Source organism: Somniosus microcephalus, chromosome 19, assembly GCF_052327205.1.
Source record: "Somniosus microcephalus isolate GS21.2 chromosome 19, FLI_Smic_1.0, whole genome shotgun sequence".
NCBI classification, from domain to species: Eukaryota; Metazoa; Chordata; class Chondrichthyes; order Squaliformes; family Somniosidae; genus Somniosus; species Somniosus microcephalus.
Window position 1 is genome coordinate 64,715,813 of NC_141005.1, and position 13,127 is coordinate 64,728,939.

The 13,127-nt window shown below is 44.2% G+C and overlaps 1 protein-coding gene across 13 annotated transcripts in view; it reads left to right on the forward strand.

The window, feature by feature from the left end:
* Window positions 1–310: 310 nt before the first annotated feature.
* The window catches only part of LOC147104537 (paxillin-like), a 152,439-nt gene continuing 139,622 nt past the window's right edge, over window positions 311–13,127 (forward strand). For 3 of the 13 annotated variants that reach the window (XM_085961931.1, XM_085961927.1, XM_085961929.1), the window contains exon 1: window positions 311–470. Coding sequence is in view for 12 of the 13 variants with exons in the window: in XM_085961927.1 (XP_085818053.1) it covers window positions 458–470 (13 nt within the window). In the remaining variant the exon portion in view is untranslated. The remainder of the gene's footprint in view (window positions 471–13,127) is intronic. The other 10 variants (XM_085961934.1, XM_085961933.1, XM_085961935.1 and 7 more) reach the window with 6 other exon arrangements.

A 13,127-nucleotide genomic window follows, 5' to 3' on the forward strand; every position in this document is an offset into this window, starting at 1 on the left:
CCCAGAGAGTGGTGAACCTGTGGAATTGTCTACCACAGAAGACAGTAGAGGCCAATTCATTAAATATATTCAAGAAGGAGTTGAATATATTTCTTAAAGCTAAAGGGATCAAGGGATATGGGGAGAAGGCAGGGACAGGGTACTGAATTTGGATGATCAGCCATGATCTCTTTGAATGGCGGAGCAGGCTGGAGGGGCCGAATTGCCTACTCCTGCTCCTATCTTCTATGTTTCTGTGTTTCCCAGGCAGGTGTTGGAGCGCGCTCCCGCGTGTCTCTGCCATGCGCGCGCATCCCCCTTCAGTGCCCGGCGCGTTGCTAGGAGCCCCCCCCCCCCCCTCCCTCCGCTGGAGCCCGAGCCCGAAACTCGGGCCGCCTCACTCGGCAGCTGCCTGTTTGTCGGAGCGGAGCCGACCGCACCTCGCTGCCCCCCGGACTCAGCGTGCCGCATCCCGAACATGGATGACCTGGGTAAGTGACTCCGGCAGTGAGCGAGGGACGTCCACCCGAGCCCCACAACCGCACCGAGCAGCCGCAACACTGCCGGCCAGGCCGCACAACTAGCCCGGGCTGCCAGTGGTGGCCAGGCCGTCTCCCGGCCCCGGCGGCACGGGAATCGCAGGAGGCCGGCGTGCGGCTGCGGTCTGTGGGTGAGGGGATTTCCCGCTGGCGAGGGAGAGGGCGAACTCCCCCTGGGTGGGCAGGCAGGCTCCGTCCTTCCTCTCCTCTCCCCGACATGGGGCTCCGTCCCTCGCTCCTTATTGCACGGCAGAGCTGCTGGAAGTTTGTTTGGAGGATTTGAAAAGTTTCCTGTTTGTTCGGGATCTCTGGAGCTGAAAGGATTGTTTGTCGCAAGGGACCGGACTCTGGGCAAGAAACTTTCTCAGTCACAGGGATTCGTGATTCGATTAGTTCATGACGGATCTGTGGGTCATGGGGAATAAGTGTCCGTTTGGGAACAGGGATCTGTGGGGTGCGGGGATCAGGGATCCGTGGGGTGCGGGGGATCAGGGATCCGTGGGGTGCGGGGGATCAGGGATCCGTGGGGTGCGGGGGATCAGGGATCCGTGGGGTGCGGGGGATCAGGGATCCGTGGGGTGAGGGGATCAGGGATCCGTGGGGTGAGGGGATCAGGGATCCGTGGGGTGCGGGGGACAGGGATCCGTGGGGTGCGGGGGACAGGGATCCGTGGGGTGCGGGGGACAAGGAGAGAAAGATGGTTTAGAGATCCGAACAGATAATTTTATTTTAGAGTCCAGCCCAGAAAGAGGAAACCAAAGTGCAGTTTATTCCCCACACCACCAATACCACATAATGCTCCAAGACAGACAGCATAAAAACACACTAGTGGGGTTTAAGAGAGCAAACTTGAGTGCACAATATGTCTTTCTTTAACAGCATGCCATGCTTAATTTGATAACAGATTGATGTTCTTAGCACAACAAGCAACAGAATATTCTACAATTAAAAGTTGTCTTCATAGTTGTATTGATCAGCACTTTCCACAAGTGGCTGAATGCTCTGAGCTCACTAATAACTTATCCAGGACACTTCCCCTGAACGATCCCAAGGGTCAGTTAGTGAGATCCACAATGTACTGTAAAAGGAATCTGACCTGGACTTCGTTAGATTTTACAACCTTTTCAGAAATGTGTTGTTTTTCTATTACCTCGCCCATCCCCCGAGGGATTAAGTTAACAGGAATGTGGCAAATGCTTCTGAATTTCAGGTGTGGATTAGTGCAAATGGAAGTGTTTTCTCTGCCTAGTATTTTTTGACTTCCACAGTTTCCTTCCAAATAGCAGTAATGTCCGGATTACAAGCTTTATCTGATTCTCAGTTCCTGTGTCTGACCCAATTCCATTTGGAGCTGCTGTAGTACAGCAGTTGTTGATGCAGTGCTTGTTCCAAATCATAAGCATTGTGTGTATTGCTTATTGGAAATGTTTTAATTTCAACAAGAACAAAATCACATTTATTGTCCTAAGAATTTGGTGAGCAATTCTTCAATTGCTGGTTTGTAGCAACTGAATGGCTTGCTGGGCCACTTCAGAATGCACCGAGTCAATCAGAGAGGCACCAATTGTAACCATAACATGATTTGCAGAGTTATGGGGAAAGAGAAGGGGAGTGCGACTAATTGGACAGCCCTTCAAAGAGCCGGCACAGACATGATGGCCAAATGGCCTCCTTCTGTGCTGTAGGGTTCTATGATATGAGAGGGACGCATGATATATCAGCATAGTTCAAGGGATGGAGGGTAAAGTGTACTGAGGGATGGGGGATGGACCAGTTATAGTAGAATTGAGAAAAATAGGAGATGGACTACTGTAGTGGAACAGAGTTAAGAACATTATAACGTAGAAACGTGCCATTTGGCCCATCAAGTCTGCCAGTGTTTTTCTTCATATGAGCCACCTAGGCTAATCCCACTCTCCTGTTTGTTTCCTATACCCATTAACTTAAATTTTTTAGCAGTTCTCGGAGTGCTGGAATCCTAACTCTAATCCAAATTACTACCCCAGACCCTACCCACATCCCTAATCCTGACTACCCTGGACCCTGACTTGTACCCGGATTTAACCCAAAACCCTCACCCTAAAATACCCTCAGCCATGATCCTTATGATCCTAACCTAAACCAGATCTACCCTCTTTCAAGAATCGAACATATGCTTCGAACCCCAACTCTTAATGCTAATGCCAACCCACAACACTTAGATAAGCAGCACCCACGGAGCAAACAACCCTAAATTAGGAAGTCACAGTTTAATGGGGACCAAAATCAACCCCACTACCATAATCCCAGCTGGGGATAAGAAAAACTGTCCAAATCAAGCAAGTAAAACAGGACAAAAAGCAATAGAAAGCGTGAGCCAAACAAAAGTGGCAGGCACCAGTGAAACGAAATAACTCGAGAAATGAAAATACGAGCACAAGAGGGGACAACCACCCTCCTACCTGCACCCCCTAACCCTGGCATGGCCACATTTATTGTCCTAAGAATGTGGTGGGCTCTCTTAAATTGCTGGTTTGAAGCAACTGAATGGCTTGCTAGGCCACTTCAGAATGCACTGAGTCACTTGAGAGTGTTGAGTGGTGGACCAGTGTAGTGGTTTAAGAGAAGGAGAGGGGATAGACTAGTGCAGTGTGTTACGAGAAGGATGAAGGATAGATCAGCATAGAGCAATACAGGAGGAATAGAGGTTAGACCAGTGTAGTGGATATGAGAGAGATAAGGAAAGGGATAGAGAACAGTGTACTGGGGTACACAAGGCCAGTGATCATGAGGGTGTTAGTACAATTTTGAAATGTTACGATTGAACTGAGGAATTGAGGTTTCTTCACAGTGGCACAAACTAGCTGAGTGAGCCGTTACTGCACAACAGAATTTGCAGGAAGAGTTGCTCAAAATATTTACAAAACATTCTCCCACCAATCTATTTTTGTGACTTCAGTGTGAGGGAACAGAAATCAAAATGTCGTGGTCTGAAGATTGATTTCTGGGTGCAGCAGATACCGTTCTGTATATAGCAGGAACATTTGCAGTGACAGCTATAGACCCCTTTCCACTCTTTATATAAAAAAAGAATATTCCCTCGCCAGTTCACTTCGTAACCACTCTCCACTTACAGATTGGATACTTGCATCTTTCCTTTTTGATACAGTGGGGACATACAGACAGCTCTTTGATTCATGACCATGGTTTCTGCACTGGAACCCACTGAACATGAGCAGTTCTTTGTAGATTTTATAGAGAACCGTGTGCTCTACTCACTCTGTGGTGCTTGAAGGAACAGTGTATATGAGGACGTATGGGGACTTTTCAATAAAAAAAACATAGAAAAAATGAGAAGTAGAGGGAAAAACACAGTTGAAAATGAATTTTAAGAGGAACAAAATGAAAAAACCCAGTGTAAATTGAAAGGCCAAGGGAGATGTTTCCCCTTTTTAAAGGTGGTTGGTTACCTGTCTATTCTTTTTGGAGAATAACAACTTGGTTCCTGTTAACCTTTTCACTCCCATTTACTGTAAGGGTGATGGTCTGAAATGGCAGCTTCTGCTAACCCAGCTTCCAGTGATAATACTGTAAGCCCCTTTACACATTGGTAGAAGGGGTAGTCCCAACATCTGAGGATGGAATGCCTCTTGGCTAACTCTGGATAGAATGGGGAGAAGGGGTTAATCCCTGCTCCTGGGTCCTCAGTGGCTGAACATAGATTAGAAAGTGTACGAAAGAAAGAACTTACATTTATACAGCACCTACCATGAATTCAGGATGTCCTAAAGCGCTTTACCACCAATGAAGTACTTCTGAAATGTAGTCACTATTGTAATGTAGGAAAACGTGGCAGTCAATTTGCGCACAGCAAGCTCCCACAAACAGCAATGAAATAAATTGACCAGATGAGGGCCAGGACATGGATGAAATCCACTGCTTTTCATCGAATAATGCTGTGGGATCTTTTATGTCCTCCTGAGATGACAGACAGTTTAACGTTTGATCTGAAAGGCAGTACCTCTGACAGTGCAGCACTCCCTCAGTACTGCACTGAAGTGCCAGCCTAGATTACGTGCTCAAGTCTCTGGAGTGGAGCTTGAAGCCACAACCTCTGACACCGATGCGCGAGTGTCGCCAGTGTAAAGAAGAGATTGTTGATTCCTGCTGTTGCCTGTAGGTTGAAATGTGCTGAAAGATTTGGTAGAAAAGCTAGAAATTTACTTTTAACCGCAGAGTTTCCATTGAATGTGCTTTTATCTTTCATTGGTGCCTATCAGTTCCCTTCACTGAAAAGTTCAAGACATAGCTCTGAGCCTCAGTGGCGCATGTAAGCATAGATAAGGAAGGACTAGCCCAAGTAAAGAAACCACTGTGGTCTGCGAAAAGGTCATATGCTTTAGTGCTTTACACATTGCTGTTTAACATCAGATCTAGCACACTATTATAACAGCTGTTCTGTTTAATCTGTGTTAGTGCACCAGAGTAAAGCTTTATTAGTGGAGATTGGCAGCCATTAGCAGTGTCGATCAGTCCAGTGAGCTTGTGACCGTTTACATTACAGGACTCGCTAAGTGCAGATGTTCACATGATATTTGTTAATTTCATATAGAAGGTAGTGGGGATTTGAAATGTTAACCGCTTCATGGTTAAGAGTTCGACACTATATATGACCTGCTTCATGGTCCATTTTGGGATGTTAATATTTAGGGGCAGCCTTGGTCTGACATCTCTAAAAGGATTAAGCTTGAATGTTTATTCAACAACCTTCACAAGTCATTAAACCAACGCTTTAGTGGTTTAAATACATTAGCAATTACGTCAGTGGAACTGGGAAATCGGTGATGCGGTGTCAGGGAGTTTGACGGTGAAAATCTGCTAGTGTCTTTGTGCTGTGCATGTGTTTATGCATCTAGCTAGCATTTTGTTCCTTCGGTTGGAGCTTTGCAATAAATCCACCTTAACCGTTTGTGTTGCATTTGTTATTGCTCTGTAACTACAGTGTATAAATTCTGCATGTCCCCAGCAGTGATACTTAAACACTGATTCAAGGTGTGCACCAGACCACGGAGAATTTTGTGATTCTTAGTTTGCCCTCTGATTGTTCTATTTTAAGATTGTAGTTTTGAGTGAAGCTGTATCTTTTGCTCTCCACTCCTCTAATTGCTATTTTCTGTATTTAACACATTGCTCACTTTTCTGTCTTCATAATATAGAATTCCCTTTCTCTCTAATTTGTTAGCGAAATCGAGAATGTGCTCCCCATATATTGTTCATTGTTCATGCCCTGTTTGGTTAGAATTCGATTTTTTTCCTTCCAACTTTTATTTGACAAATAAAGGCCCGGATTTTGCGGTCAGCGCCAAAAGGACGGCACTCACCGCTGACCTCGCGGAAATCTGCCCACAAAGATTTAGCAGGCTCTGTGGCGTTGATTTCTCCTATTGCATTGCCAATTTCATTCTGGCACTATCTATAGGGGATCGCTGATGTCCAGGAACAGTGTTGTCATCAAGCAGGCTGAGCAGCCAATCAGATTGAAGAATTCTCACAGACTGCAAACCAGGAAGTAAAAAGCACTGATTTATCATTCACTTTTTAATCATTTTACAGAGAGTGAAGTAAAGATAGGGACATACACATGGGATTAACGTAGAACTATAATATCATAAACTTTTAAAGAAAGTAATTTTTAAAAATTATTTTAAAAATCTATAGAATTTTTATCATGGAATGGAGGGAATGACACTCCAGAATTATTAAATGAGTTTTTCAGGGCAAGAGAGGTTGTTCAGTAATTATGACTTAGTACACTGTTATAAACTCAGTTACACTTCATTCAATGTGGCGTAACTTTTTCTATGGTTTTTACAGTGAGAGTAGTGCGTAAAATGTTGAGGTTCACGTCAAATCACTGATTCCCTGCTGATTGTATCTCGGAGACTGCAACAGCGCACCCTGTGGAGGAGCAGGGCATCACTGATAGCAAATTCCGTTAGAAGTTGCTGTCAGTTTTACACAGTAATGATGGCGAACACTAGCAGTTTTGCCGTCATTACAACCGCAAATCCGGGCTAATAGAATTCCCCTTCCTATGGTATGTCATTGTGGTACGTCAGTGTCTTACATTTGTTTGACACTTTGAAATGGTAATAGATATTCTGGTTGATTTTCAGTAGAGGAAGCTGGCTGTGGAAGATGGCTATGATGTAGAAAGTCACTGTAAAGCTGCAGAAAGATGCCTGTAATATTAGAAAGATACATCTTTATAGCGCAAAATGGGTGTAGTGTTGGGAATAGATCCTTTTGACTGACCCCCGTCCCCTCAACGTCATCTTTCCTTTTGTCAAGACACCCTAAAGTACCTTTCACAGCTATTGGCAGCCCTTTGATACCTTTGTCAATAACCTTTGTTCATGTCTGAGCTTAAGACAGTAAGTACTGGCAGGATATTTTCCTAATGCTTGACTGTGATGCCGCCCTAAAGGGAGATGTCTTCACATGATGTCTGCACACGTGCACTTAGTAGAAGAGACCACTGGACAGTGATGAGTGAAACTCCTCCCTAGCCCAGGGAAAATAAGGTCACCCGTAGTGCCCCACTGCCATCTCATCTGAGATCCACTTACTTAGTACATATCAGTGATCAAACATGGGACTTCCCGATCTGCATGGACTAGTACCACAATAAATATTGTACATTTATGACTAAGTCACCAGGGTTGCCCCACCTCACCCGCTTTGACTCTACAGAGGGAAATGATTGACAGGAAATTCGTTTGACATAATCTTGATAAAAAAACATGCGAATGACCCAGCCTCTATTTCTGGTCCAGTAGATGAAAACGATGAGTGTTGGCCAACTACTTCTCACCCTCCTCAGGTGATGCTTCACTTCTTCAAACATCGACACTCAGCATAATAGAGCTCTTGGGTGACTGGGGAACTTACAAGTACATAAATATTCAAAATGTGCTGTCCATTTTATAGGACCTAGAAACATAGGAACAGGAGTAGGCCATTTAGCCCCTCGAGCCTGGCTGCTATTCAGTGAGATCATGGCTGATCTATGACCTAACTCCATATCCCTTAATACTTTTGGTTAACAAAAATCTATCAATCTCAGAGTTAAAATTAACAATTGACCTAGCATCAACTGCCATTTGGGGTTTCAGGGCTTATTCATATATCTCTTAATTAGAGAGGTGATAAAGCTTTTGGTGTTTCAAAGGTTAGTCATTTGCATCACTACTGAGGCAGGAACCTATTGGTATTCTTGGAATTATTCACATAAACCCCACACAAAGGGTCAGTGACCATGTTCACATTCCATGGATTGTGTTATATCTTAATAATGGAGAGAATAAACCTATCTGTATGCTGGGGTTATTCATGTGAAACAAGCACAAGGAGAAATGCTTTGAACTTGTACTTTAGAAACTTTTGCCCAAGCGATATGAGTGCTGTTAGAAATTCCATTGGAAAGTCATTGCTTGCAGTGTGATTGTAAGTCGAAATTAATTTTTAATGTCTTCTCCAGCATAATTCTGTACATGTATTTAAATGGGAGCACTGCATCCTGTCCTGGAAGCTCTATTTAGCTGTGAACATAGTGGCCCCTTATTAGGATGACATTACTCTGAATTTAGATTTGAACGTGTCACCTGATTAGGATGACATTGCCCTGTACTTGTATTTATACTTGAGCACATTTTTCCCCCTCTGACCCAGATGGTATTGCTCTGTAGTATCAAATTCTGGATTCTTGTGCCATCTGCTATTGTATTGATGAAGTTGAAGTAAATAAAAGGAAACCTGGATTGTTACAGGATGGAAAGTGTTCTGGGGAAAGAGGAGTGGGAATAACCATCCTTTCCACTGTTCAATTTTGATCTCAGTGCTGAAATGTAAAGGTCAGTGACAACTGGAAGTGCCTCTTATATTTATGCTTCAGTGCTGAGATCGGTGTCTAGAAGAGGGATGGATGCTGACCCCTGATCAGAGGATTGGCATTTAGTAAGAGGCAGATCTGGTAGACTTGTGGTAGCTTATTTTCGCTGTCAGAAAACTCAACATGGCACATCTCTGGAAGGCTACAAATTGTAACAGAGGATGGTTAATTTTGTTCTCTAGTACAGCTTGATGATGTGTAACTTCTCCAAGAGTATTGTTCCCCTTGAAACAAAATGGAAATTGGGCTGGATTTTAATTTCTAGTTTAGTTAAATTTATAAGTCTGATTTTGAAGCTCATCACTTCACCTGTTAAATTGAGTAATGTTGTGACACAATGCGATTACCCCATTTCATAAAGGCAGCAGTTTACAATTTTGTTAGTACAGGTAGACTATCCTTTATCCAAACTTCTGAAAACCTCTGAAAACCGAAAGTTTTTTCGTTCAGCGTAAGTCGTGCGCACGACATGACCCGAGTGGCGCAAAACATGACAGGAGTGGTCCTCCGGGGCCCAGAACAAGAATTCCTGCAGATTGTCGACACGCCGGCCTTCGCTCTCGATGTTAAGTGTGACTGAGGGAGCTCTGCCTTTCCCTGTGAGCAGGGCAGAGGGTCACAGAGTTCCCTCCTGGGTAGGAGATTGCAGGCCGAGCCGGGCAGTGTGAAGGAGGTACCGGGAGAGTGAACCCAACAATACAGCGGCCTGTCCGATAGCTGCAGCGGCCCGTCCGATATTCTTTTCTCTCTCCACCCCCCCCCCCCCCCCCCCGACCTGACTGGCGGGCCAGCTTAGTGTAGGAGTCAGCCGATATCCGGCTTTCCCACAACTGGCGGCGGCAGTCGAGCCCCAGACCCCCGCTAAGTCAAGGAATTCAGATACGGAGCAGGGGGAGCTGTAAACAGACTGGGAGCGGCAGCACAGAGAAGCAGGAAGGGGAATGAGACACGGAACAGTCGCAAGAGGTAGCCTGAACTTTTAAAATTTATATTAAATACAAATACTAATTACCAAATTAATTTAATGTTCAGAGTTTCCCAGTCTGAAATAATACCTTCTGAAATCCGAAAATTTCCAAAAACCGAAACACAGCTGGTCCCAAGGTTTTCGGATAAGGGATAGTCAACCTGTACTTCCTTCACTACACTAGGTTAAACAGGAGTTTCTCCCTCCATAGCCAGTGGTACTTGGCAAAACAAGATTTTTTGGTCTCCTTGAATTCTTTGGACACACAATCAAAATGGAAACCAGCTAATTCATGTTTGGAAATTAAAATGTCTTCCCTGTAGTATATATATTTTTTAAACTTATGGCATTTGTAAAGTGAAATGTAATGTTGATCAGTGAGTGTGAATGAATCCAATCCGATATGTTGATATAATTACTGGGGATTCCCTAAAGTGAATAAAAATTACGTTTCCACAGAGATTTCCCAAGAGAAGCTCTGGGAGTAGCTGTATTTTAGTCTGTTATGTAATGCACACCTTATTTTGAGATGCATTATGTTAGCTGTACCATTCTGGATCTGCAAGTTCAGGAATTACTTGTTTCAAAAATTATTAGTTTTGTTATACAGCTGCCAGGGCAGGCTCATTGTAATTTCAATCCCAAGACACTCAGTAAATCACACCACAGATTTAGTTAGCTGAACTCTTACTGTACAAGGCTCTATAATCGCTGTTAGGAACCAGTATTTAATCACATGTATAAATAAATACCTGAGCATTACAAATCACGTACTCGGGAAACCCCTTTTCCATGCTATCAATGGTAGTTGCACACAGGAAGCCATTAATTCATCTCTGCTATCAAGACTCAGCTATAATTAATTTGAACATTCTATAACTAGAAAAATAAGTTTTTGAAACAGTTACTAATATTTATGTCAGCTGTGGCTCAGTGGGTAGCACACTCGCCTCTGAGTCAGAAGGTTGTGGGTTCAAGTCCCACACCTTGAGCACATAAATCTAGGCTGATACTCCAGTGCAGTGCTGAGGGAGTGCTGCACTGTCGGAGGCGGCGTCTTTCGGATGAGACGTTAAACCGAGGCCCCGTCTGCTCTCTCAAGTGGACATAAAAGATCCCATGGCATTATTTCGAAGAAGAGCAGGGGAGTTATCCCCGGTGTCCTGGCCAATATTTATCTCTCGACCAACATAACAAAACTGATTATTTTCGTGGGACCTTGCTGTGCGCAAATTGGCTGCTGCGTTTCCCACATTACAACAGTGACTCCACTTCAAAAGTACTTCATTGGCTGTAAAGTACTTTGAGATGTCCGGTGGTCATGATAGGCGCTATATTAATGCAAGGCTTTCTTTTCTTTTTCTTTAACATCTAACATACCATTCGTTATGTTATATTCTGGTACATGGGTGTACTTAAAGGGGGCTATTGGACTCCAAGCAACTTATGTTTAACACACAGAATGGCACTGCCATTATCTAGTTTCCATCCCTAATTCATTTTTTCCATTTCTTTACACGTTGAATGAAAGCAGGCTTCAAAATGGACACCTTCCACTTGCTGAGAACAGCCATTGATTGTTGTGGAGAGATTTTTGTTATCAGATCATGATGTTGCTCTGCTCACTGCTAGTTGGAATTGTCTGGACATCTAGGAATTCTATGACTTTCAAGCTATTCTTAAGCCTTTAGATCATAAATCTCTTTTTCTCCAGGACAAAACTGCCCTTCTTCAATCTTAAAAGTCCCCTCATGTTGCCGTTTATAGGTTCTCCAGTATTTTAGCCCTCAGTGTGACACTATGATCTGGAGATAAAAGGCTGCTAACTGCCTGACCAAAGTATGTACTACTTAGTCCTAGTGAATGGAAATATTCACTTTGAAAGTTTTTTTATATTTCTGTGTCGATTTAAAAAAAAATAATGATTAATCAATAAAAACACTGAATATCTCAAGGCCAGAAGACCACAGGTCCATTTAGTCCGCCTCTCTCCTGTCCTAGCAGTTATAACTGCATGTTTCTCTTCAAGGTCAAATGGACAAGTATTTTGAAGAGATGTAAGCGGCTTGCCCTATACAACCTCCATTGGTAAGCTGTTCCAAAAAAAAAATCAAATCAATGATAAAAACTAGTGTATAATGTATTGTGTTGAAGCTTAGTATCCCATTTAACATCTAGTGCATTTCTGTGTATCCTAGTTAGAATAACTTTCTTCCAATTCCTTTGTTTCTTACTTTCTCCATTTGGCCCTTCAAGCTAATTTAGGAAAATGGGACGGCAAAACCTGTGAAGATTTTCCCAGTTGCCCCAGGAGGCTTGAACAATATGGCTGGGGTTTCTATTTTCCAATTTCTTCCTCTCGCTTCTAAAGGGATTTGTTAGCAAGGCGATAGTGTACCCCAGGAACTGTGATTCTAACTTGGCATTCGAATTTGGCCTGCTGCCTACAGAGAGGATTCAGATTCCAGTCTCCAGTCAGAATTGTGATGGTGTTAGATTTCTGACTTAGAGACCTATCTGCAATACTGTTTTAATTTCAAAGTGCTTTGGTGTCCATTTGAAGGGGCTGAAAGTCACTGGGGGAAAAATTGGGTATCGCCCATTTTGGGGCGCTAATATCGGTCAGGCACAAAGTTTAGCGCCCGGTACTAATTATCGCCTCCAACTGCAAAATTCGCCCCTGGAGGTGATCTCAAATCAAATCAAATCAACTTTTATTGTCATTGTTAGTGCACAAGTGCAGTACAACGAAATGTAGGCTTGCGGCTCCCGAGAGTGTACATTTGGATTAAGACATTTAAACACTCAACATACATTTGGCTTGTAGTATATTAACATAAACATAACCATAATAAAGTGCATTGGCAGATGTGCAGGCTTTAGAGTTTATTTGTGGAGTTCAGTAGGATGACAGCCCTGGGAAAGAAGCTGTTCCTAAATCTGGTCGTACAGGTGCGAATGCATCTGTAGCGTCTCCCAGATGGCAGGAGGGTGAACAGACTGTGGCTGGGGTGGGTAGGGTCTTTGATGATGGACCGTGACCTCTAAATCGCTAAAGATCTGAGCGCTAAATCAGGCGCTACACACCTCTCTTAAGGTGCAAACGTCGGGGAGCGAGGCGCTACTGAAGCTCAGGCGATGTCCGTTACCATGGAAGCCAGACAGACTGGCACCGTCTAATTCTTAAAGGGGAGGGGCCATCTTGCTGGCCAGCCACACACCCTACTCATTGCAGCCTTGAATCTCGGCCTGGAGAGATCTCTAAAGCAATTGTGTTGGAAGCACTAATGGATAGGCCCAGGGAAAGAACTCGGCGCTTAGGAACCTGAAAAGTGGTGCTGAGGGCCAAAACTCCTTAGGACAGCGTTAAATGTCTCCAGACGTCATTCTCCCTCTCAACCTGTGTGTACCAAAAATTTTGCCGACAACAAAAGGGAGGAAGCGCCCCCCCCAGCCCCTTCCCGACTTGAAAACGTTCCCCTCTACCTGTCGTTCCTAGCGGCAGGTGGCGCGACTCAATATCTGGTCCGGGGCGCTACCGGGGCATTGCATGCTCGACTGACGTCACGATCTGCGGACGCAGAAGATCATGGCGGTAGTGTTTAGCACCGCCGCAAAATGACTGGTCAATTTCGCGAGCGGCGCTAAAATCACCGCGCTCGGGCGCTAAGTTCCTATAGCTCCCCCGGAGGCGCTAACCAACCAAATTTTT